The sequence below is a fragment of the Cornus florida genome, unplaced genomic scaffold (genome assembly GCF_030987335.1).
Source record: "Cornus florida cultivar Cherokee Brave unplaced genomic scaffold, ASM3098733v1 CherokeeBrave_3.0.0_Hap2_Chr04, whole genome shotgun sequence".
NCBI classification, from domain to species: domain Eukaryota; kingdom Viridiplantae; phylum Streptophyta; class Magnoliopsida; order Cornales; family Cornaceae; genus Cornus; species Cornus florida.
Genome location: NW_026775574.1, coordinates 7,598,631 through 7,624,687, shown reverse-complemented (window position 1 = coordinate 7,624,687; position 26,057 = coordinate 7,598,631). Strand labels below are relative to the sequence as shown.

Genomic DNA, 26,057 nt, shown 5'->3' with positions numbered 1-26,057 from the left:
GTGTGATCATAAATTCATTAAAATAGTTTAATTTCCTTTCTTTTAATTAGCAATTACTATACTTTTCTTTATTTTTCTTCAAAATAAGTTGCTTAACAAAGGAAGGAAGGAAGGAGGGAGGGAGAGAGATCTGCTTGGAGTTGGTTCTTAAGTGCAATTTTGGCATATTATTTTTAGCATTATCACACAAAGCATAATTAATTTTGAATGATTTTGCGTTTACACACTTTTTGGACGTGCTTGTCAACAGTACCAAAAGGTTGGAATTATGATTTCATGGCCTGAAATATTTGAATTATTTGAAGTGTACCACAATACATATGGTAACATCAATCCTCAAGATAGATGATGATCACTTTAAATGATTAATGGGCCCACAAGAGGGTCCTTTTTCTTGCTTAATTATCAACTAGTTCATCATATCATGGTAGGTCATATGATCCATTAGCTATAGGTGGACCCACATGATGTTTTCTTTAGATTGATTAGTTATCCTCTAATTTATCATTTATTAATTTCTTGTTGTCATAGCTTGTCACATGAGTTATGACCATTAGCAAAGAGTGTGTTATAATGTATAATTAGTCAAAGCTCAAATAAAATTATTAAATTCCACCAAAAGCTCAACTATGCCTCATGATGCTACCTTGTATGATTAGCCCACTAAATATTTTTTTGCCCTAATTAAATTTATTATTATGGAAAAACATGATGCAACATTGTATGATTAGCCCACTAAATATTTTTATTTAATTTAATTCTCAGTGGGACGTCTCTCTCTCTAGCTCTCTCAAATTGTATACTTATGAGTTACATTTTCCATTTTTCAACATAAAGCAATACCTAGCTAGGTCTAATTTCCAATTGAGAGCTTTAAAATTCTTCCCACTTGAATATAACTTCTCAAATGATTCAAAAGGTAAAGAAGATTATCATATTAAAAGATATATAAAATAAAGAAGAAAGTAAATTGTATGTTGCTTTGCTTTTGACCTCTATGGTAAAGTGATTAGAGAATCTAATTATCACTCAAATCTTCAAATCTCCATACCCTTTTTCACCCACCCACACCCACACACACACACACACAGTTGAAATTTTGCAAGGCCAATCTCATATTTGTCATAGCAAACAATGTCATATGTCATACATTTTATGCCAAAAGCTAAAGAAAAAATTTGTGAAGAAAAAAGAATAGAGGAAAGGGAGAAATAGCGTTGACCGAGTATAATTTCGTTATGTCTGGAAGTACCAAATTAACAGTTTGGATTTGGAATCAGAGAAAATTTAATTAAAACTTTGAAATTGAACTAAGTTTGTTCTAATTTCAAATTCAAGACGCCAATTCGATGTTTGCAGAATTGAAAGAAACAAGAAAATTTTGAACCAAAGCTCCGAAATTGTAAGGCCTAACTCATGCTTGTCATAGCAAATTAGTCATGATCATTGTGCTAAAAAATCAAGAGAGAGAAATTAAAAAAAGAAAAAGAGTGTCAACAACTATAGTTTGTTTAATCAAAATCATATTCTGAATTCAAGCTATCTGATTTACATCAAACCCCCAAGTCCACCAACTAGCACAAAATTTGTTTTAACTCCCTAATAAGATCCGCCATAACTATTTACACTCCAAGTAGAGAAAATAAAAATTAAGAAAGAGAATTTCTTCGTCGTCGTTGTCGTCGCCGCCGCCGTAGCCGCCGTAGAATTCATTCATGCCAGCAAAGGAGCATGACCACGCATCTCCTTATTATGTAGAGCCTAGCTCTTTGCTCTCTAAGGACTCCTCCTAGTCCTCTGCTTGAAATCCTTCTCTTGTTTCCTCCAATATTGTTGCTGCTCATCATCTTCATCTCTATTTTCCTCTCTCTTTGAATGACAAATTCTTGGGAGAGAAAGTGAGAGAAAATGTATTGAGTTTCACCTAGTGAATGTGTGAATCTGTTTGAATTGAATGCTGAGGAGGCAAGAGGTGAAGGGTACTTATAGAGGGTTGGATGATGTGGTCCTGGCTTGCATTGGTCTAGTAAAGAGCCAACTATGGGGGCATCAAAGGTAGTGCAGTGCCCCCTATCTCATAAGACAACACCTTGTGGGTCCCATCCCCACTTGGTATCCATACCCTACGTCAAGGAAAAAATCATAATATAATCCAAACAATCCCTTATCTCACTCTCTCTCTATATACACCTCCATTTCTCTCTCTTTCTATATATGTATATGTGTACGTATAGCTTTCATTTGTATGCCATTTTTTACATCCTAAATTGTGTAGGCATAAGCATCACCCACCAACATAATGCAACATAATGGGTCGGCCATTACCTCAATTAGGTAGCATATTTCTATAGTTTATGACCTGCCTTCAGCTTCTTGATGATGAGATGATAATTTGGGTTATGAAACCCTTTTTCTTTTCTTTGAATATTGATTTTGGATATCAATTTCTCTGTTTTTTGTTGGATCCACATAACCATGCATTAGGAGGGTTTAGTTGATTCCTACTTAACAATGCACATCTTAACTACCTTTATAAAGTTCATAAGCAGCTACAATGGGCTGAGCTCATATCATCTTTATTTTTACTAATAAATATGAATATCTATAGCCTCTCCTACATAAGGACATGAGTGTAAGTTTACGCTTTAAGGTCATTAGGATTGCAAATGATCTGAATCGATTTGAATCGAATCCAGCTTGAGTCTGTTCAGACTCAGCTCACTCGTTTGTGGGCTCAACTTGAATTCGTGACAAGTTCAAAAAATTAAGCTTCAATTTGACTCGTTTAATAAAAATAATAATTCGGGCTCAGTTTGAGCTCGTGTTCAAGATCATCGCATGCGATCTTATATAAGCCTATGCTTGTGAAAATTTTCATAAGCGTATATTCATTTACAAATTTATATTCATTTACAAATTCATAAACCTATACAAGCATAAACTTATGAACATGTTCATGAGCCTATATGAGTTCATGTTCACGAACATTTACAAATTTACTAAACAAGCCCAGAAATCAAGTTCGAGCTTGACTTGTTTGCTTAACGAGTGGCCTCTTGAGAACTAAAACTCCCCCAACTTGGGCTTGAAAGGGTTTCTATGCTTCCTTGCTAAAGGAAAATCAAAATAACAGTCAAAACCTCACGTGAATTCCCAATTCCTGTGCCAAAGTACAATTTAACAACAAAGAGCCAGAGAAAATTAATACTGAAATTCACCGCTATGACCAAGATTCCATTACTATAAAGTTACAATTACAAGATTAAAAAATAAATTAATAATACAAGAGCTAGCCCAAAACCCAATAAGTGTGATCAAAGACAAAGCAATGCACAACTTGCTTAGTCTCGTGTTCCTCCCAGTTCACTTAGGATGCCAACTTCCATTAACACAAACCCTAATAAACAATTTTCTTCTTCTCCCTCTTTTTGAACAATCTGAAGCTCTTAATTTTTGTTATAATAATAATAATAATAAAAGCTGTTCATTTCGATCGATAGAGTAGCTCACGGTCTTTTGTTTCTTCCTCCAGCTATTTAGCTACGTGTGTTCTCGTTAATGAGGCAGATTAGTATATATTAAACCTAATTACCACAGGAATTATTTGTACACAATGACCATCCTCGTACTTAAATATGTATATTCACCAAACAGGTAAAAGTCTACAGAAATATGGGTAAAATGCAATATATACAGGATTAATTAAACTTCGAGTCATCGAGTGATTGAATTGAGGTCTGAATGATGGAGGAGTAAGTTCAACATGTCCATGCATGCTCAGAGTGATGGTATAATAACATGCATTAGAAGAAAAATAAAATAAAATAAAATATCGCGTATCACCAATGCATACATGTACATGAAAGATTGTTTTATATTTATCTGTACTTTGTAATGGCCAGAATGCATAAAATATACAACTATGCATATATAACTACATGTGTGTGTGTGTGTGTATTATGGAGTGTGAAACACCCAAAGCTTTGGGAACCTAACTAGATTAAAGGAGACAACAGTGATTAAATTAAACTCTGAAATGCACTATAATTTAAGTGTTCCAGGCTAAGTTTGAGGTGTCCCATGCCTGAGTTTGTTGCACGGATTATATCTAAAAATATGGCCTGGTTGTACCGGACAAGGAGGTCGAGGTTGCACGTGAAGGTCTCGTGATCGACACGGGGCTACTGCTTGCATTATACTCGATATTATCTAATATATATCACATATTTCTAAGGTTTGAATCATGTAGTTTAATATTAACTCCATCACTATACATGTTCTTGCTGCTTATACACTAAGAAACTTCCATCCCACATGTTCTGCTACTGTCAGTGAATGGTAGGCTTGATTATACGGCATTACAGTTGTCTAATTCATACAGTTGTTTTCCTTCCCACAGATTTGAATCTAAAACGTACAACATTGATATTTTGAATTATTAGCGGTCGAAGTTTGAATTGTACAGTTAATTAAAGTATTTTAGCTATTCAATTATTTCGTTCGTACAAAAGATTCCAAAGTACATTTCTACGTAATACTGGTTGATTTCCTTCTATTCTTAGGCATCATTTGATTCCATCAAATTAAGTGGTTATGATGGCTGCACAAAATATACACAAAAATTTAAAGAAAAAAAATATGTATATATACCATCTTCATTCCTCTTTGGGGATCCACCTGCTCCACCATAAGCTCTTCCTACGCCGATTAAGCTCATCCACGCTCTCGTTCACTGTTTTTATAATCTTCCTCTGAAGGCGAAGAACTGATGCAAGAACATTCCTCTGTGGACTCGCCTTCTTCTTAGGTTGTATTTCCTGCATGGGGGAAAAAGATGATGAGAACTCTTTCTACAAAGATTTTTGTAATGAATTAAATTCAGATTATAGTTAGATACAGACTCTGAGCTCCTGAAGTTGTGCTTCGGTGAAGCCACCATCTTTTTTTGTTCCTGATTTTGCCATTAGCCGAGTAATCCATTTGGCAGCTTCCCCATAATCCTGTTGTGTAGCACGAAAGAGTTGCATCCTTAACTTCTGCATGACTGACAAAGCCAATAGGCCTTCCCTATCGAAGTAAGGGTGAGCTAAAGCTGTTTTTGCACTAATTCTTTGTCGTGCTCTGTACCGAACCATTGATGTCAGAAGTTCCCATCCTATCCCATCGTCTAAATCTAATAACTCAAAGCCCCTCCGGAGTTCATTGCTGGCACGAGGCTCAACAGTCTTCCTCCATGCAACCAAATCATAGCCGCATCTCTTTAGCTGACGGTTGAATTGTATGAGACTACTGTCGGTACGTAATCCTGGGAATGCCTGTAAGGGAGAACACTGTCAGAATGTTGTAGAAACCTAATTGTACAAGCCAAAATTACGAGTAAAGCAAAAAAGAACAAAATTTAAAGCCAACATATATATGTTAAAAGATATCACACATGATCTTAGCCAAATGTGATATATCTGTTCTGCTTTTACAAGAGCAGTTTGAAGGCTAAATTCTGACAAATTTACATCTATCAGGCTTTCGAATTTCAATGAAATTTCAAAATATTGACATCTCATTTGTTTCAAGTATTTCAATCAGTACTTTGATTTTTCCATAAATAAATATCCAATTTTAAACAGAACAGGGCTTTTGGAATTTAAGGATTCCGTCTTAAGTTGTCCCAGACTGTCAGGTATGCACACATTTTGGAGGACAATAATCAGAATTGAAACCTTGGAATTTGGGGCATGGATTGAACTACCTTAAACTTCCTGAATTGAACCCACTTGTGAGTGTTTGAACTTATGTCTTTGCACAATTCTAAAATATTATTCTTTTTTGGCTCCTGGAGATTTTCGTAAATTAAATCCATCTGTAAATTCTAAAAGAAAAAATTAAACCCAAGTACAAATTCAAATTGCTGCATTTTGGAATTAGTGTCCATTAATCACCCCAGATCAGCTAAAAGGTGTTACTACCTAATTTGTTAGATGATTGTTTTGAAATAATAGTTCTAAAAGATTTATTATCAGGAGTCACAGAAATTGGCCTTGTCATGTCTAACTTTCCAAATTATGTCTCTTCTTCAAGTATTACAAGAAATATTCTAAAATAAGTCAACTAAATAAATGAAATAGTCATACAACTAGTAAGCAGTATTTATTTCTCACCATTTGTAGGAATATGAGGCCAGTGCTGTAGATATCAAATCTATCTGGTAGATTCATCTGTTCAACGATTATATCATCACAACCATGGAAAAAGAGGTTAATTGTCTTATTAGTCGACTGATTGATAATTAAGCTATTACAGTTCATATTTGATTTGGCACCTGCCATAGAACTGGGGAAAGTGCTGCTGCCACTGGAGCCGAGGGTGCGGAGGGAGTTTGTGTGCTCATAATGTATTGCTCAGGTGCAGCATATCTGAACAGGAAAGGACCAAAAGGTCATGAATATTATATGAGCAGCAGGATGCCATCAAACCAAGTAGAATAATACTACATGTTCTATTGAATCTCAGATGAGAAAAACAGGTACAAGTTGTGTGGTAGAGTTTGTAGCAAATTGAGTAGATATCGGTCATATGGTTAGCATGACCTAGTTCTAAATGAATTTCAGTGCATCAAAAGTGGTAAGTCTCTTGGTAGTCCAAGTACCAATACAGATTTGAGAATGAAGAATTATCACAGGTTAGGGAGGGTTTATGGCAGTGTGAAGGCCACCCCAATCATGCAGTGCACTCCATAACCACAAAAATTAGTTCAACCTGGTCATGAAAGACATCTAAGCTGGAATTTGTTGTGGAGGATTAGTTTATGTACGTATTTCAATCAGCATGCATGGACCTATACATGAATTTTTTGTTTTGTTAATATATACTTTCTGATTTTTCTTTTTTGTATTATATACCTATATAATTTTAAAATTGCCCCCACTGAAATTACAAAAAAAAACACTCCACTATTGCCCCTACAACAATTTTTTATCTTCTTCTTGTTAGAGGCTGCCCCCTCTTACATAATTTTCTAGGTCCGTTCCTGCCAATCAGTCATTAATCAAAAGTTAATGTAAGGCCAAATGTTCGGCCTGTCATACTGTATGTTATTGGCCTGCAAGAATGGGGAAAAAATGTATCCCAGTCCCTCCACGAACAGTGCATTTCTATATTACTTTTCTCAAAGCAATCTTCTTTTCTATATGTTTCATATTTCAGGACAAGGACATTTGAAATCTTGACCATAAATTAAGCAAAAAGCTAAATATATATGCCACTTCACAGAAAACTTCTAATCTTTTCAAATCCTCCTGATAATTTATGAGTTGAATTATAGGGTTAGTAATTGTGTCCATTCAAAAACGGAGGTAGCTCAGGATGATTACATTGGGAAAAACAACAGAGGCACCATCAGACCACTCCATCCACTCCACCAGAAAAAAGATAAAAAGGGGTACACAATAATTGTTTATACAGCTCATAAGATAAAGACTTGGATAACATGAAGCACAGGTTTTGTAACAAGCATGCAACCAAAAGCAGTTTCTTCACCTCACACTAACCGGCTACCAATGTCACATCATGGAAAAGAAAATACCTTGGATCTAAAAGAAACTCCTTTGGGATGTAGTTGATGCCTACTCGCAAATCAGCTGCAGCTCCAAGATCAATGATCTTGAACGTGCGAGACCCTGATTAAGATTTAATTGGCAATAGTTAAATACTTACTCTTAAAAAAATGTGGGAATTAGCTGTTTCTATATCTAACACTAAACATGCTGCAATTACCTTCAGAGAAAATAACATTCTGTGGTTTAATGTCTCTATGAACAATCCCTGTTGAGTGAAGACCATCCAGTGCGAATAACAGTTGTCTCATGACTGTCTGAATGATTCTATTTTCCCTTCCCAATCCCTTCGGCAGGTCCTGGACCTCTCCAAGAATCATTGCTTCTACCTGATTTTGGAATTTTGAAAGCTAAAGTAAGTTTTTTTATGAAGAATTTAAATCAGAAACCTTCAATAGTCAAGCTGAATAAAAGAGCAGTAAAAAATACGAGTAGACACTTAATGCAATCCATAGGCAATGGAGTCATACACAAGGTGTTGGAAATCATATCCATAAGTTGACTCAATGATTGTGGTAGATTTATTGGGTCTTCAATATAGGATAATATTTAGGGATTTTATTTTTATTCTGATTTGATTTTATTCTCTTTCCATATTTGTAATTTTCCTCTTATATATAATGATAGTCAGGCTCTCAAATTGAGTACGCCAATTTTACCAAGTTACTTTTTGGTATCAGAGCCTCAAACCTACGCCTCCCCCCTCTCTCTCTTTCACCGCCTCTTTTAATCTCTTTCTCTATCTCGTCACAGCCCCTTCCCTATTTCTTTTTTTCCTTTTCTTCACAGACTCTCTCTCTTTTTTAGGCCGCTGTTGCAACAGTCCTAGGGAGAGCCAATCTCCTCTAGGTTCAACCCCTGTAGGGATATTCCCTTAGTCTTTTTCATGCACCAAGGGTCAGAAGACGTGTTTGTAATTTTTTGGGGCTGCCAGGATATTCGGCAGCATTTTCGGATCAGACCGCCGTGTCTCCGACTTCTTGGTTTGATCAAAATCAGGTTTATTCCTCCTTTATTTGAAATTATTGGTAATCTGTTAAATTGTTCTATTTAATATTATGACTGAATCAAGTAATAATAAAGAAACTCTCTTTTCGGCGCAACACACACCGGCTCAACGAGTTACTAGTATGCTGTTGAATGGCCGTAATTTTGAATCCTGGGCTCGTTCCCTCCACCTCTATGTTGGTGGAAAAGGCAAATCAAGGTGGATTTTGGGTACTGAAAAGATGCCAGATATTAAAGATCCTAAATATGCTCAGTGGGATATGGACAATTGCACCATTTTAGGATGGATGTTTAATTCTATGTAGGAACGCATTTATAATATATTCATGTTTTATGACTCTGTTAATGACTTGTGAACTGCTTTGAATCAAATGTATGCTCATTCTACAAATAATGCTCGTATTTTTTAATTATACCAAGATATTGCTAAGGCCTCGTAGGAAGGCCTGAATTTGTCTGTAACTGATTATTTTGGGTATTTGAGATCTCGCTGGGAGGAACTAGCTCAATATGAGCCTCTCAGTGAATTTCCTTCCGAGGCAGCCTCTCTTCTTGTCAAACGTCTTGATCGTCAGCATACCTATCAGTTTTTTATGGGATTACGCCCAGAATTTGAACCACTAAAGTCTCAGATCTTGAATGCATCACCAATGCCATCTTTGTTGGAAGCCTTTGCTACTGTTAATGGTGAAGCACGCAGGCATCGTTTAATTCAGCCCTCACTTGTTCCTCTACCAGTGTCTGAGCCTGCTGGGGATAGTATGGCTTTTGCAGCCAACTTTGGATCACAAGCTTCTGGAGGTCAGATTATTTGTCACCATTGTGGAAGGGTTGGACATGTTAAGGCTCGTTGCTTCAAACTTCATCCTGAATTGAAGCAAAAATTTTCTAGGAACCGTTTATCTGGAACTGGTTCTTCTCGTACTGCGACTGTTACAGAAACTCCTATTACTACTGGTGGATCTACTGTATTTCCTGGACTAAGCCAGCTTCAGTCTCAGATTGGGCAGATCCAGGACTAGCTTGGCTCCCTTACTTCTAGAGTTAGAGCTCCTTCAGCTGCTCCCACTGCCACTATTGCTACTGGTACTCCTACTGCATTTTATGTTAAGGTCAAGCAGCCCACTTGGGTTCTGGATTCTGGGGCTAATGATCACATGACTGGTGAGTTATCAGTTTTTTCTTCTAATGTCATACCTATTACCCAATCTGTGTATCTTGCGGATTGCTCTACATCTTACATTCACAGTAAAAGTGATGTTTGTCTATCTCCTGATATTACTCTTTCATCTGTCCTTCATGTACCTAAACTTGCCTTTAACCTTTTATCTGTTAGCCGGCTTGCAAAAAACCTCCAATGTGCAATTATAGTCTTACCAGATCACTGTTTGTTGCAGGACCTTTGTTCGAAGAGGATTTTTGGCAAGGGTTATGAGCGTGATGGGCTTTACTACTTTGGGGAACCACCAGGAACGAGTCTTCAAGCTTCTGTCCTACCTATTTCTAGTGTTTATGATGTTTTTTTTCGCACCTTTAGTCTGTGGCATACACGTTTGGGGCATGTAAACTTTCAGTATCTATGTCTATTGTTTCCTTCATTAAATAAAGCATGTAAGGACTATAAGTTTCAATGTGAAGTTTGTGAGCTTTCTAAACATACTAGAACTAGCTATATTTCTCATATGAGTCGTGCTCCTATTATGTTTGATCTTATTCATTCTGATATCTGGGGCCCTTCCCCAGTTACTACTTTCTCTGGACATCGATATTATGTGACATTTATTGATGATTATTCTCGTTGTACTTGGGTTTATTTATTGAAAAAGAAATCTGATGTGTTTCTTTTATTTACCCAGTTTCTTCAAATGATCAAAACCCAGTATAACACTGTTGTCCGTAATATTCGTTCTGATAATGGACGAGAATATGTTTCGAATGAGTTTCGGACTGAACTTAATAAAAAGGAGATTTTACATCAACTCACTTGCCCCTACACTCCTGAGCAAAATGGCGTGGCTGAACAAAAAAACCGTCATCTTATGTCTGTGGTCCGATGTCTTCTGAGTGGTATGCATGTGCCTAAATTCTATTGGCACATGGCTGTTCTTACAGCTGTTTTTCTGATTAATCGTACTCCCAGTCGAGTTTTGGGTGGTAAGGCCCCACTCAGATTCTCTAGCCTGATTATACATTGTTTCACCTTCTGCCTCGTGTTTTCGGCTGTACTTGTTTTGTTCATAACCGTAGTCCTTCTTGTCATAAACTTGATGATAAATCTACTAGATGTATTTTCTTGGGGTATTCTGCTATGTCAAAGGGCTATCGTTGTTATAATCCTATGACCAAACATATGTATCATTCTCTTGATGTGACATTTCATGAAACTGTTTCTTTTTATAGTACTAATTCTGTGGTATAATATTCTCTCTCTTTTGATCTGGAGAAGGAGATTTCTCCTATTGCCCGTCCTGTTCCTCTTTTTGAAAATCACACTGTCCTGGAATCTCCTTCTCCATCCATGCAGGGTCCACCTTTGCAGGTCTACTCTCGTCGCCATCGCACTCAACCTCCCATTCCAGAATCATCTTCAGAACCAGGTCCAGGTAACTCTCCTTCTCCTATGGCTCCTACCATTCCTGAGCATACCTCCCCCGTTATCCTACCCGTGATCGTCACCCTCCTAATTGGTATGGTTTTTCTAGTAGCACTAACCACCCTATTTCCCAATATGTCTCCTATGATGGTCTTTCAGCATATAAATCATTCCTGGGCAAGATTGGGACCGTTTCTATTCCTCGATTCATGTCAAAGGCCCTCCAGGATCCCAATTGGGTGTCTTCCATGACAACAGAAATGGATGTTTTACAACATAATAATATATGGGAACTTGTTGCTTTACCTGTTGGGGAGAAAACGGTTGGCTGCAAATGGGTCTTTAATGTGAAGTACTTAGCCGATGGTTCTATTGATCGGTATAAGGCTCGGTTGGTGGCAAAAGGCTTTACTCAGATTCCGGGCAAAGACTTTACTGCTACCTTTGCTCCTGTGGCAAAGTTGACGTCTGTGCGACTGCTTATCTCCTTGTCTGCTGCCCATTCTTAGCCTCTGCATCAGTTCGATGTCAAGAATGCATTTCTTAATGGAGACTTACTTAAGACTATATATATGGATCCACCTCCTGGATTTTGGGCTAAGGGGGAGTATGCTGGGAAAGTTTGTAGGCTGCGGAAGTCTCTTTATGGTCTGAAGCAATCTCCTAGAGCTTGGTTTAGTCATTTCAGCGATGTTGTTCTATCCATGGGCTTTGTGCGCTACCACTCAGACCAAACTTGCTTTATTCGACGTCGCTCTGATGGTCGTTGCATTATGTTATTGGTATATGTGGATGATATCATTATCAGAGGTGATGATGCTTCAGGGATTGCTCAGGCGAAACTTCATCTTCAAAAGTCCTTTGATGTGAAGGACTTAGGTCTTCTTCGATATTTTCTTGGAATTGAGGTTGCTAGATCCCGTCGTGGAATTTCTTTATCTCAAAGGAAATATGTTTTGGATCTTCTTCAAGATACTGGCAGGCTTGGGTGTCGACCCGCTTCCACTCCTATGGACCCCAATTTCAAACTCTCTGTTGAGTCAGGGGAATTACTTTCAGATCCATCCGTGTATCAACGTTTAGTAGGTCGTCTTATCTACTTGACTAACACAAGGCCCGATTTGACATTTGTTGTTAGTGTGGTTAGTCAATTCATGCATGCCCCTCGCTCAACTCATATGGATGCAGTCTACCATATTTTGAGGTATCTTAAGTCGTGCCCTGGTCTAGGTCTGTTCTATGCCGCAGGAAATCAGTCTGGACTCTCATGCTTTACTGATGCAGACTATGCTGGATGAAAGACAGATAGACGTTCTACCTCTGGCTTCTGTACTTTCTATGGTAATCATCTCATATCATGGAAGAGTAAGAAGCAAGCTGTTGTCTCTAGATCCTCTGCTGAAGCTGAATACCGAGCTATGGTTCAAGGTACTTGTGAGCTCCTTTGGCTTCAATCAATTTTGGGAGAGTTGGGTCTTGTAAAGAAAGGTTCTTCAATGCTGTTTTGTGACAATAAATCAGCCATCATGCTTGCTTCCGATTCTGTTTTACATGAAAGGTCGAAACATATTGAGGTAGACATTCACTTTATTCGAGAGAAGGTTCGATCAGGTATCATTAATCCTATTTTTGTTCCCTCTTCAGAACAGACTGCAGATGTCTGTTGCACCTTCTCTTCTCCAGTCTTCCATAGTCAAGCTGGGCTTGGTTAACATATTTGCTCCACCTTGATGGGGAGCGTTGGAAATCATATCCATAAGTTGACTCAATGATTATGGCAGATTTATTGGGCCTTCAATATAGGATAGTATTTAGGGATTTTATTTTTATTCTGACTTTATTTTATTCTCTTTCCATATTTGTATTTTTCCTCTTGTATAATATGATAGTCAGGCTCTCAAATTGAGTACGCCAATTTTACCAAGTTACTTTTCAAGGTTTAGCGAGTGACTGAATGGGTACATTCGTAAAATGAAAAAAAAAAAAAAAAAAAACCTCCCTATACAAAAAAGGGCAAACTACAATGACCTCCCTTGAGGTGTGCCCTAATTGCAACTAAACCTGAGGTTTGCCATTTTTTTGCAAAGACCTCCCCTTATCAAAATTTACTGTAAATTTACTTATTTACCCTCTTTATTATATAATTAAAAATATAAAAATATCTGAAAATGTCAAATGACTCTTTTGCCCCCATATACTTTACGACCACACAATTCCTACCCTTAAGCCAAAAAAGATTGCCTACTGGATGCTCTAATACAACTGTTTATGTATATATATAAACTGCTATATATATGAATTTGTAAAGTCATATATACCTCTTTGTAAAATCCACGCACATACATATATATCTATGCATATAAATACACATAGGACTCTTATTTGTATCTTTGATTTTGGAGTAAGCTTTGGATTGGAATTAAAGCCAAAATCAAGCTGGGGGCAAGTTTCTTTATTGGCGTCCAGAGAGATTTGAGATTCGGTAAGTAACTCAGTGAAGCGGACCCATGTGTGAGGCTCTATTGATTTCAGAAGTCACAATTCCATTCAGTTGGGTTTCGGAAAACTTGCCAGTTGCGGATTAGTTCGATGACGAATATTATTGCTGCAACTGATTCTTCCAAATTTTGGGCTTCAAGGCACTGTTGAATCAGTTTACCTAATTGTGTGAATATGAAAATCATATGGCTTGATTGAATCGATTCCCTTCCTTCCAAAAGCTCCGACGAGAGCTCTGTTGAAGACCCAATCTGGCCGGAGTAACAATGAAGACCTATCTTGTCTAGAGCTCTGTTGAAGCGTCCTGACCTGGTTCAACTGACAAGCCGAATGAGTCGGGGACGGTGGTGGTATTAGTGTTGGGTTCGATTAGGGCTTTGCAATCGGTGTCGGCAATGGTGGTGGTGTTAGGTTTGATTAGGGCTCTGTAATCGGTACTGCATAGTGGTATTGTTGGTGTTGGGTTTCGATTACAATCAGTGATGGTGGTGGTGGATTGTTTGCGTCTGCATGTTGGTTTTAATATGACAGTAGTATATAAGTGAAATTATATATAGCTGACATATATATATACACATATATATATGTGTAAAATTATATAAAATCGATATATATATATATATATATAAGTGAAATTTCTCAATTTCCTTTTGAATTCTGATATTCTTACGCACCTGGGTTTTGGTTTTTTTTTTTTTCTTTCTATATTATTATTCTCTTATAATCTTGTGTTATACATGTACATGGTGATAGTGGCGACTAGTGGGTCAGTGTGGAGAGAGAGAAGGGAGGGAGAAAGAAGGATATTTTTGCCAATGTTTTTGTCATTTTATGATACTATAAGGGTAATATTGTCTTTTCAAGTTAGTTGAGGGGCATTTTAGTCACTTCAATCAATTTTCCTAGCAAAAAGTATCATTTTTTGTACGGAGGGGAGGTCTTTGCAAAATGGGCCAAACCTCAGGTTTAGTTGCAATTAAGTCAAACCTCAGGGGAGGTCATTGTAGTTTGCCCTAAAAAAAATGTGCAAGAAACACCCCTGCTAAAAATTAAGTGCATATAATCCCTCTATTATCAATCTTTTGAGCAAATGGCTCCCTTGTGATCAATTTTGACCAAATTTTTTATACAAACCCCAAAATGTCTTCACTGCTAATCTAAGCAAAGTAAAAGTCTCTCTCCCCTCTCTCTCACGTTTCTCTCTCTTCTCTTCAGCCAACCACAAAGCCAATCACCACCGGAGCAAACAATGCAACCTCCAGAATCAGTAAAACCCTAAATCCATTCCAACAACTCAACAAGCATTCACCCCCCAATGCATCTACTAACCCCATTAATATAACAGGCCCAAAAAATAAAAGTATGAAGAACCCATTAATACAACAGACCCAAAAAATAATATTAATAATAAATAAATAAATTAAAATTGGTAGGGGATTAGGGAAACTACATTATGATGAGAACAAAAGTCCTCATGACTACCTAGAACAGGGTATTGAAGTGTTGTTGCATCAGAAAATGCTGAAAATCAGAAAGAAAAACTAGAAAATTTCAACTTTATCCGATTCCAAAGCACACAAATTGCTACCTACGGAAGGAGAAATTCCAAACTAAGCAAAAGAAAGATTGGAGTTACTGGATCACCAACAAGATTCAGAAAAGCTTCCTATAGAATTAATTCGCCACGGTATTTGGGTATTGATTTCAATTTGTCCATACCATGATTGCAATGAAGAAAGAGTTGCATATAAACTAGATTTGTAAGAATTTTCTTTTACTCCGTAGATTTAATTTGAAAGAGTTAAATGTAAACCTAATCTAAAATTCATACAAAAGTAACAGAATGAAACAATTACTAAATATGATATTGTGTGTATATTATAACTACAATCCAATTACATCAACCCATTTGTATCAGGCCCACTAAATATCCCACTCACTGGTATTGTTCTATTAAAAATTGAGATTGTAGAGAATTCTTCTCTTTAATGACTTATTTGTATTATGAGATAACAGAGCTTTCCTGCTCACCACACTTCACCCATTTTCTCTCTAAACAATGGCATACAGATCATCAAAACAAATAACACCATCCCATGTTGCATTGGTGGTGTTGCAGGCGATTTGTTTGGAACCCACTGTATACAAGGACGGATGCAAGGGGGGGTTCTGGTGGGCTTGAGCGCCCCCCAAAAAATTATTATTTTTTTATTATAAGTAATTTTAGCCCAGCCCAAAAAAAAAAAAAAAAAAAAAATTAAATAAAAAATTTAGTAGTTCTAATCCACCCCAAAATATATTAGCTCACCCCAGAATATATTTCTGAATCCACCCTTGACTGTATATATGCCTTGCTGTTAAAGGTTACATGGTGACAGCTGTGCATAACTGATTAAAGCATAGAGAAATAAGAGAGCAAGAGAGAAATCCCAGGGATAGAGAGAAAAATAAGGCAGAAGAGAGAAATTTTTTGACTAGCGTTCACTACCTCCTGATGCAGCGATGCACGTGTCTGCTCATTTTCAACCAGGATTAATCCATGCATAATGCTCCCTCTAGGCAAGTTCTTAACCATGTCTAACCACACTCTAGCAAAAACTTCTTTGAGGACTCTTTATATAATTTGAAACATCTCACCATGAACTTTCAGACTGATCTCTTACAGATTCCTAGTGTGTCTATCTCATAATCTTTACAAACATACCATCACCAACCTGATGACAGTAAGCAACATACACCACTTGCTTTATCACAATTCAAAATTTCAAAATTGGTTGTACCCATATTTTTTATTCTGTAGTACAGATCTAAAGACATCCTATTATCTGTGGTTATTATGAAATAAAAGTTTCATAGATTCTATGATTAACACAACCAGATACCTTATATATCTGACAACTCATATCCATATCATAAGACTATAACAGTACAACATAACTTGTCTCAAGCACATTGAGATTCAAATTGTTTAGCTACTACAGAGACTGCAGCAAGAAAGGGTTAGAGTATTTTTAGCCAAGTATACAATGTGCTTCCCTTTGTTTATTTGAAAACCAAGAATTATATTTATGTTGCGTTTGGGAGCACCAAATCAGTGCTTTGGATTTGAGATTGGAGGAAATTTAGTACAAACTTTCAACTAAAATTTCTCCAATCCCAAATCCAAGCCGCCAATTCGGTGCTCCCAAACATAGCATTAAAGTAAAATGCTAGTTCAATTGTAATGAATGCCAGTACCTAACGTAAGAAGTGGAATATTCAGACAAGACATGAATAACAAAATTATCCAATTGTACACATATGCAAAATGGTTTGAATTAAATATTATGAAAATTTAGTAGACAAGTACTCCACCCTTCACTGTGTCCAATAGGGGATAAGGAAGGAAAACTATACAAAGAAATAGGAAAGATCAATAACATTGATAACAAAGGGAATGTCTAGAAAATATTGTAGCAGGGTATATTCAATAATGATATTGCTAAAATTCCGAAGTATAGATAAAAAAATATATATTTGATAGTTTAATGATTTCAGAAGATGGGCGAGAGTGCAAACATTATAGGGGAATTCTTTACTCAGCATCAAATCTGAAAGCGTGGCTTCCCCTTCAAATCGCCATATAAGCCAATATTCATTTCTTTTCTTTGAGGAACTCTGGCATTGATTTAGGAAAGTAATTAAAATCAGTTAAGGAGATTAAAAAAAAAATGTTAATAATTTGAGATCTAGAATCTAATGACTAAATGTCTTGAATAATGGTTCTCCTAATTAAAACGGAAAATACTAAAAGACACAAGAGAGCAACACCTCAAGAAAGCCGTACACAAAATCAGCACAGCTATTTGCACAAGCTCTTCGCACGCGCTCATTCATCCATATCTCCACCGCACCATATTCAGTAGCCTTTTTCAAGACTAAATCACCTTCCTTTTACCAACCAACAAAAGCCATATAATACTCTATTATGGTCTATTCAAAAACAAAGTTCAAGAGGCATTAATCACTTATAAAATCATCAAGGATGAAAACCCGAACTGATAGGAAAATGATTTTCAGAACACTAAATAATCCAAACATATAATGACTGAAGAAAGCTTTTTTTTCTCCTTTTCTCAAGTAAAAGGGTCAGTCCATAATTAGTAATTACTGAAAATAGACCAAGAACAACAAAGAAAATAGAACACCTGATATTCACAGAGGAATTTTATCAAACACCTCATACCTTTGAAGAGGGCTTTTTAGCTAATTGAGCTTTATAAACCACTCCAAAAGCTCCCTCACCCAATTTCTTCCCCAACACAAAATCATCCTGCCATCACACACCAAACCCACAACAACAGCATGAATCAAAACAATAACAAATCAAAACACAACAAATGCAATAAAAACAACTTCAATTCACAAACCTTTCTATAAGATGGTCTAAATGTTCTTTCAACAAAAGCAAGAACAAACATGTCCCAAAAGCCAGGGGCCACACCAGGTGTAGCCCAGAGGTAAGACAGAGCACCCAGTGCTAAAATCACGCCGGGGACGGTGAGGGTGAGACCATTTGATTTGGGCAGTGTGCTTCTGTATATGATATCACCACACTCCATTACAGTACATGGAAGCCCAACTCCAACACCCACGAAGAGATCGCGAACGGCGTCGACTAATTCGACTCCAGCAGCGCGAACCAAGAGGGTTTTCGATCTTGAAGTGGAAATTTTAGAAATTGGTGGCGATTCAGAAAAGGGTTTGAGGAGCTTGAGCTTCTTGCCCAAGAAAGTAGATGGTGGGTTTGGGTTGAGGGCATGTAGTTTCACTCCTCCTACTCCAAACCCACCTGTGGCAACTGTTGCCATGTCTACTTGAATGGACTTTGCATCAACTGACTCTGTGTCTCAGTGAGATTTGCTTCTTCAAATCTAGGCCTCTCTCTCTCTTTCTCTCTCTAATTTTTGTTTTAATGACGGTTAGTTCAGGTATTTTTTGTGGAGGGAAAGGCTTTGACTGGATAGGCGAGTGTTATCCACAAACAAATGACACGTAGACTAATATTTTGGGTTGGGCTCACCTACAAACTAATGGATATGGGCCTCCATTTTTTTTATCTAAAAGGGTATGGGCCTAATATAGTAATTCCCTCTGTCCCAAAGTAGTTAGGTACTTTGCAATTCTCGAAGAACCCAACTATTTTGAGATAGAAGAAATATTTTTCAATATACCTAAATTTATTTTACACGCAACACAAAACATATATATAAATATGTTTCACTATTCACAATGATTTGCGACACAATCATTAGTAAAAGGTGGTAAAATGTTTTGGTTGATGTTATAGGAAAATTTTAATACAATGAAAAGGTGAAACCAAAGCCAACTAGAAACCACTACAAATTTTGTTTCCCTTCAACTAAGAAAATAAATTACCATTTGAAGTGGTACGACGGTTTATACATAAAAATAAAATAAAATAATAAAACCAAGCAATGAAATCAAATAGGGTTCTTTAAATTATAATTTTTATTTTTGGTTGACGAGCCATTCATACAGTTTCAGGGATAAAAAGAGCTTTAAGGGCTAAATCCAGGTTTCCATCCATATTGGGCCGATATAGGCCCAAACAACCATGGGTGCAAGCTGAATGGGGTGGCTTTTTCTTTTTGAAGCGCGGGCATTTTAAAATACCTAATATGATAAAAGGAAGAAGTTTATAGATGACATAATGTCAATATTCATTTACATAATGGGCCTTTATGGGTCCAAAATATTTTAATTATCAGTGCATAATAGTATGAAACAAACAACTATAGTCACATAATTTGTCTAATACTTCCTTTGGTAGGAAGAAAGAAAATTGGATAGAATATAGATAATAAGAAATGAATGAAACATTTTTAGAAATGAGATTGTGTTATTCTCTCTTTTTGTTTGGTTAGATAGAAAAGAAGATAATAAGATAATACCTTATTTTGTTTGTTATGAGAGAAAATAACAAAAAGTGATAATTATAAGGAAAATTTTGTAGTTTAAATTTTTTTTATAATAAGTCTTATAGCATCTCCAACAATATGTTAAAATACTCTTTTGTGTAAAATATACTGCCACGTTTGATTTTGTAAAAAAAATTTCTGTTAAGATATACTATCACGTCACCAATGTGTAAAATTGTTGTATAGTTTATATAATTTTTTTACATAATCACAACATATTTCATTTTTTCCTTCCTTTTTTTCGTTTCATTAACGAATCAACCCGAAATTAAGTAGGCTTGTAAAAATGTAGGGTTGACGCATGACAATGGTTGGTTGTTATTGGGAATATATTTTTACAAAAAAAATGTATAAAACAAGCTAAAAATAAATAATTCAAAATTTTTGTGTAAATTTATTATGACACATCAAATTTTTATATATATATATATATATATATATATATATATATATATATATATATATATCGCACCCTCTGTACATAATTAAAAAAATAAAAATTTATGAAAGAAGAAAGTCTCCTTGCCAAACAAAAATAATTTGTTTCTTCCTTCCACCCCCTCTTCTTTCCTTCCTCCGCGTGTATGACTTGGGAGGGACTTGAAATTTTGAGACAAGAATGCTTGCCAGTATGCCATGATTTGTTTGTTTTATATATATATAACTATTTCATACATTTACTCAATAAAAGAAATGATAAATAAATACGAAGTACCTGACTATTCGTAAAAAGTCTCCTAAAAAAAAAAAAAAAAAAAAAGAGAAGTCAATAAAAATAATATATTAAGTAGAATAAGTATATATTAGTCGATGAATGGCTTTTTTTTCTTGTTGGGTATCAACTGCTATCCACTGAAAATTATTATGCACGGACAATATGTACAATACATGGGGGCCAACCGTGGAGGTCAAGTGGCTCATATGGCCCACAAAGAAGGACTTCACGCCAGGTGGAGGTCATGGTAATGACTTGGAACCATCTTATTAGCGTCACTTCTTTGTCGTGGCACAAGGGAATAGACCGTCGAACTAACACTTAAAATGTTTTTAGCAAGCCACTAACAATCTCTTTTAGATCAGCTTCTCTATTATTAATATCAACCTCCATCTATTTTAATCTTCCATTTTTCAATTAGTACACATAAATTATTTTAGTTCTATGAGATTTTATATAACTACTAAGTATCTCTAATACGGGGTAAGAGTGACAATTATAGTTAACGAATCGTATTAATGTTATGAAAGTGGAGTCACTGTATTTCTGGGAATACATGTCTGTCTTGGTTAGTCCTACTCATTATAATATATATATATAGTTATTATTATTATTTTTTACATATATATGAAAATTTGTTTACAATGCCCCTAAAACTATTAGTTTTCAAAATTTTTTCAACTTTTTATTTTTTTTATTTTTTTTTTTACCCTTCCTTTACTTTTTAATTTCCTTTTAAAAAAATTAAATTTCACTTCTTCAATCATGCTCTAATTCACAAGTACCATATTACCCGAGTAGTTGGGTTACTCCCCGTGTTTGGGAGCCAACCCTCCAACCACTAACTCCTCACATCTTGCCATGAAAAAAGAAATTATTCTCTAATTCTTTTCCTTTCAAAGTTCTATCATTTTTCTTTTTCTTCTTTGTTTTTTCCCTCTACTTTTTTTTTTAAAAAAAATTATTTGTTGCATTATGCTCCCATGAATTAAAATACTGCCTCTGCCCCTACGTGTTGTGTCAAGACATGGATTTTTGTTAAATGGGTCGGCACGAATACAGTACTATTATTATTCGTATAAAGAAAACTTGATACAAATATGACATGATTATTATACGGGTAACACGATAGACTTGCGTAACCCATTTAATAAATGGGTCATGACTTGCCACAACACAAAAAGACACGTTTAAATCATTTCCATACAAGAATATGACACATTTATCCAACTCGTTTAGTTAAATGGGTCATTTTTTACATGAACACAACAAGTTTTTCTTACATGATCACAATTAACCCAAACCCAAACCCAAACCCAAACCCAAACCTACTTGTTTTGTTTGAATCGTGCTAACATATCATGTCAAATATTGTTACCCCTACATGGGGGAGTTCTAGGGTACTATTGGATTGCCTACATGCGTTGATTGTGACATCTTATATTATATGAGGAAGAGGTTGTTGGCATTGATATGTATAATCACCTCTTAATTGTGTAAATGTATTTTAAAATCGTAAGTACAATGAAGAGGGTATGTGATATTAGAGCAAGTTTCCAAGTTGAGAGAGAGAGAGAGAGAGAGCCAGCGCGCACAAGCCTATATGTGGGGTACCCATTAATTGTGTAAATATATTTTAAAAATTGTGAGTACAGAAAAAGTGTGGAAAGCAGTGACTTGTGACAAAGTAGTAAGAGAATCAACATTTACATGGGTCTTTATATTACTAAATATTGAAATTCATATAAAATAAAGATGAGAATGAAGTTGATAATCAGAGCTCTGTGTAAGAATGAATGAAGTTTGTGGCCAATTTAAAAGATAGAATAATATATTTTTATTTTATTTTATTTTCACTTTTTCCTTTCTTTTTTTTTCTTTTTTTTTTTTCTTCTGTGATGACTTGGAATAAAACAACCACTTTTCATTAAATAATCCACCCGGTATTAGCATGTTGGTTTCTAGTCTCCCTCACCACTCCAAACACACGTCTACATCAAATGTTAGGAAAATGAATTTAAAGTCCAACACGACTTCTCTAAGCATCGGTGGATAGTTTATTTCTAGGATGTGGTGTAATCACAGATATATAAATAATATGTAATTATAATATTTAAAAAGTAATAAAAAATAACAATAATTTTTTTAAAAATAAATTTAGTCACCTTTTTTGATTTTATTATTTATAATTTTATAATTACAAATTATTTTTATATTTGTAATTAGACCGCATTAATAAAGAAATAAAAATTTTTAATCGTTTTAAATCAGTAAATGCAAGCTAAATATTAAAAATAAAATTGTCCACATTATTAAAATACACACTTATATACTAATAAAACTTGAAAAATGATTCTCTGGTATATTATACAAGTGAAATGCCTTATCTAGATGGCCAATCAAAATTTATAAATCAAATAATTCACTTTAAAAAATCAGTCAAATTACTTTGGATAAATAAATATAATTAAAAATGTGCCCCTATTTGAATGCGGACCAATTACCATCGAATACACACTATTAAACAAACTCATAAAATGTAAATACAAAATTACATATATTTTTTTAATACAAAATTACAGAAATTAATCAAACAAAATGAATTTGATCAAATTATACAAAAAGGCCTTAAAATCCTCCCACCAACAAAAGTAAAGCACACTTTAGCTAAGCAAAATCTTTTCAAATCCAACCACTGCCAAAAACTGTACTATTTACTTATTATTACATCAAGGCACCAACCATCCTCACCACCGGTCCTCCTCCACCACACCACCACCACCACCACCACCTCACCATAACCGCCGGCGACACCACTGCACCACATAAAATTTTTTCCAATCCCCAAAATACCCCTTCTCCCACGTCAAAATTTTTGTCCCCCACAGTTTTGTCCTCTTTCGTCTTTTCACAGCAGACACGGTTCCTCTTTTCTTCTCCGGCGAATCAACTGTCTGAAAACAACGACGCGTGACGGAACAGATCGTACGGTGCCCACAATCCATCCAACGGACACGGCTTCTTTGAATCCAATCTCAGCCATGGCTTCCCCTTCCCGCTCCAATGTAGCAGACTCACCGGACCCGGATGCAGATCTCTACACAACCCTTCAAGATTGTCCCCACCGAGCCCGTGTTGGTTCCATCGGTGCTCAACCCTCTCCACATTTCCGGCGAACACTAGCAGAAACGGCGGCAACGAACCCAATTCATATATTCTGTATCTCTTCTGAATCCTCATCCAATTCTCGAGCTTATCGGTGTACCTACCTTCCCTCCATTTCTCTACATCGATCACCATCACTCCGGTGTTGAAATAGCACGGATTCCGATCTCTGAAAGCGGTTTTGAACAATGGGTTGGTCCAGAATTTGTGATTGAAGTAATGGGTGAAATTGGCGTGGCAATATTCGGGTGCGCCGAGGACGTGGGAGTTGAGATTGATGCTCCAGAGCTTGGAGACGTCGTCGACGACGATGAGGTCGGAGTCGAAGTAGATGATACGGTTGACGGAGGAGGGGAGGAGCTCGGCGAGGTATATGCGGGCGTAGTTGAGGGGTTGGTCGAGCGCGCGGCGGATGGAGGCGGAGATCTTGCCGTGGACGAGGTTGGTGTCGAAGTGGTAGAGGCGGAAGGTTAGGTAAGGGAAGGTTGTGAGGATGGTGCGGCGGAGGTCGGCGCGGCGGTGTGCGGCGAGGAAGTGGAAGACAATGTTCTCCGGGCAGGTGGCGTGTTGGAGGACGGAGAAGACTCCGGCGATGGAGCCTCGGAGGTAGGTGGCGTCGAGGGTCATGGCTATGTGGATGGTCGACGATAATGGGTTATTGTTGTTGGTGGCGGTGGAGGGTTGGGAAGGGCACCATGTCGTTTTGGAGCATTCTCTGCCGTTTCGGAATGCAGGGGCCTCTCGGAACACCGGGAGATCCCCGCCAGTGGCGGACGCTATGAGGAGGAGGAGGGTGGTGGTAATGAGGTGGCGGAGGTTGGATGTCATTGTGGTGTGTGTGTGACGTGTAGTGTACTAGTGTGTGTGTGTGTGGAAATGTTGAGATAGGAGGGGACTAGTACTGGACCGGTGGCGAGACTAAAGAGGAAAGGGATTTAGAGAGGGAGGGTATATTTGGTATTTCAGAGTTTTATGTTGGGGTATGAGTTGGGCCTACTTATTGGGATTGATTGAGATGAGACATACAGCTAGCGGGGGGAATAAACGTTGGGAGGAGCCAGCCTGGAAAAAGCCGCGTTTTTTATTTTTTTATTATTTTTTAAGTCAGTGATATTATTATTATTATTATTATTTGAAATTCGGGTTTAAATCCTGTGGTGTTGGTTGCACCCACAGCTTTGTGGAACCGTACACTTTATGTCGTACATGAATTTGTCATCTTGTGTTCGCACCCGCCCACGCAATCTAGCTAGATACAGTAGATGCTATTTTTCATTTATCACGGGAGTTTTAATATTTACCGTATTTATAATATTATAAAAATCAATATATATAGAGATCATATAATGTTCACACAGAACCACGTGTATCTTGAAGCGGAAATCAGTACGACCTGTGATGATATTATTTTTTTCTACAAAGAAAAGAGAAGAAGATCGATGTAGGTATGTGTTGGCTCATTTCTGTTCAGTTGGCAAGAGTTTGTGCTTTTGTTGATGGTATTAGGAGATTTTTACATTTTGAATTTGAATCTGTTATTAGTAACTGATATCAAACTGGTCAAATATAATTGGACTTTCTTATCTGGTCAGTTGAGCGATTCTATCTCAATTCTCCTTTTCAGTATAGGTAAATGATTGAAAAAATTAGGGTTCTTCCACTAAGATAGGTAAAAAATATAATGGTTTTATGTGTATTGTGAAAGCAATGTATAGATAATGGTTATTTATAAACAATAATGTAAAAATCTGGTTTAAAAAAAATATAGAAATTGAATTTGGATGTAAAATTATGATGCGTTTATTTAAATAATGGTTATTGATGTTGTGAACATAAAAATAAATTGATTCAGATTGAGCCGAACCAGAGCATGAAATGTTAACTCAAATAAAAAATCTTCTCGTGATAATAAAAAGGATGCTACTTTATGGTTCCCATTGTAAAGTGACAAATTGCCCACTTTAGAAAAACATGTGATTGGATTGAGATTCCTATGATGAATGTCCTTATTCTAAAACTTTAAAGAAGCAGATCAAACCTTATTGTGTGACACACGGGTCAAAAACAATGTGGTTTGGATTTTGTAGAATGGTCCAGTGCGACAAGGCACATGTGAAATGGAGGAGTATAGGAGAATCCAACCCTAGATTCCATCTTCAGTCTGCACAATCTAATCTTTGAAGTGGGTCCACTGTGTTTGTTTTACTCTTATCTTGTCCGATGATCAAAGTCCTTTCCGGTCACATTCTCCTTCCATTAAATTGATCAAAATCTTTAAACAAACAATCTTTGCTATTTAGGTTATTTTAATGGTTGAATTTCGCTATTATTTGTTTAAAGTTGAATTTCCAGAAGACCTTAAACTTTTGAGTTGACAACCCACTCATAAACACGAAACTCTATACTCATGTCTTTATGTGATAAATAAAAAATTTAATAATCTGATTACGATTCAAATTGGATAATTTGACCCATTAACAAATTGG

At 36.3% G+C, this 26,057-nt stretch overlaps 3 protein-coding genes across 3 annotated transcripts; all 3 read right to left on the bottom strand.

Moving 5' to 3' along the window:
- Positions 1-1,506: 1,506 nt before the first annotated feature.
- On the bottom strand, positions 1,507-1,971 carry LOC132302660 (small polypeptide DEVIL 4-like). Its single transcript, XM_059799570.1, has one exon. It carries the CDS (start codon positions 1,851-1,853, stop codon positions 1,710-1,712), a length of 144 nt encoding a protein of 47 aa, XP_059655553.1. The 5' UTR covers positions 1,854-1,971; the 3' UTR covers positions 1,507-1,709.
- Positions 1,972-4,400: 2,429 nt separating this feature from the next.
- LOC132302659 (serine/threonine-protein kinase STN7, chloroplastic) lies at positions 4,401-18,660 on the bottom strand. The gene is made up of 10 exons (XM_059799569.1): positions 18,120-18,660; positions 17,936-18,022; positions 17,521-17,640; positions 17,269-17,367; positions 7,771-7,939; positions 7,580-7,673; positions 6,317-6,410; positions 6,156-6,212; positions 4,902-5,315; positions 4,401-4,817 (listed from the first exon to the last, which is right to left on the bottom strand). Exons 1-10 carry the CDS (start codon positions 18,558-18,560, stop codon positions 4,656-4,658), a joined length of 1,737 nt encoding a protein of 578 aa, XP_059655552.1. The 5' UTR covers positions 18,561-18,660; the 3' UTR covers positions 4,401-4,655.
- Positions 18,661-22,939: 4,279 nt separating this feature from the next.
- LOC132302658 (probable galacturonosyltransferase-like 3) lies at positions 22,940-24,568 on the bottom strand. Its single transcript, XM_059799568.1, has one exon. It carries the CDS (start codon positions 24,397-24,399, stop codon positions 23,353-23,355), a length of 1,047 nt encoding a protein of 348 aa, XP_059655551.1. The 5' UTR covers positions 24,400-24,568; the 3' UTR covers positions 22,940-23,352.
- Positions 24,569-26,057: the final 1,489 nt, after the last annotated feature.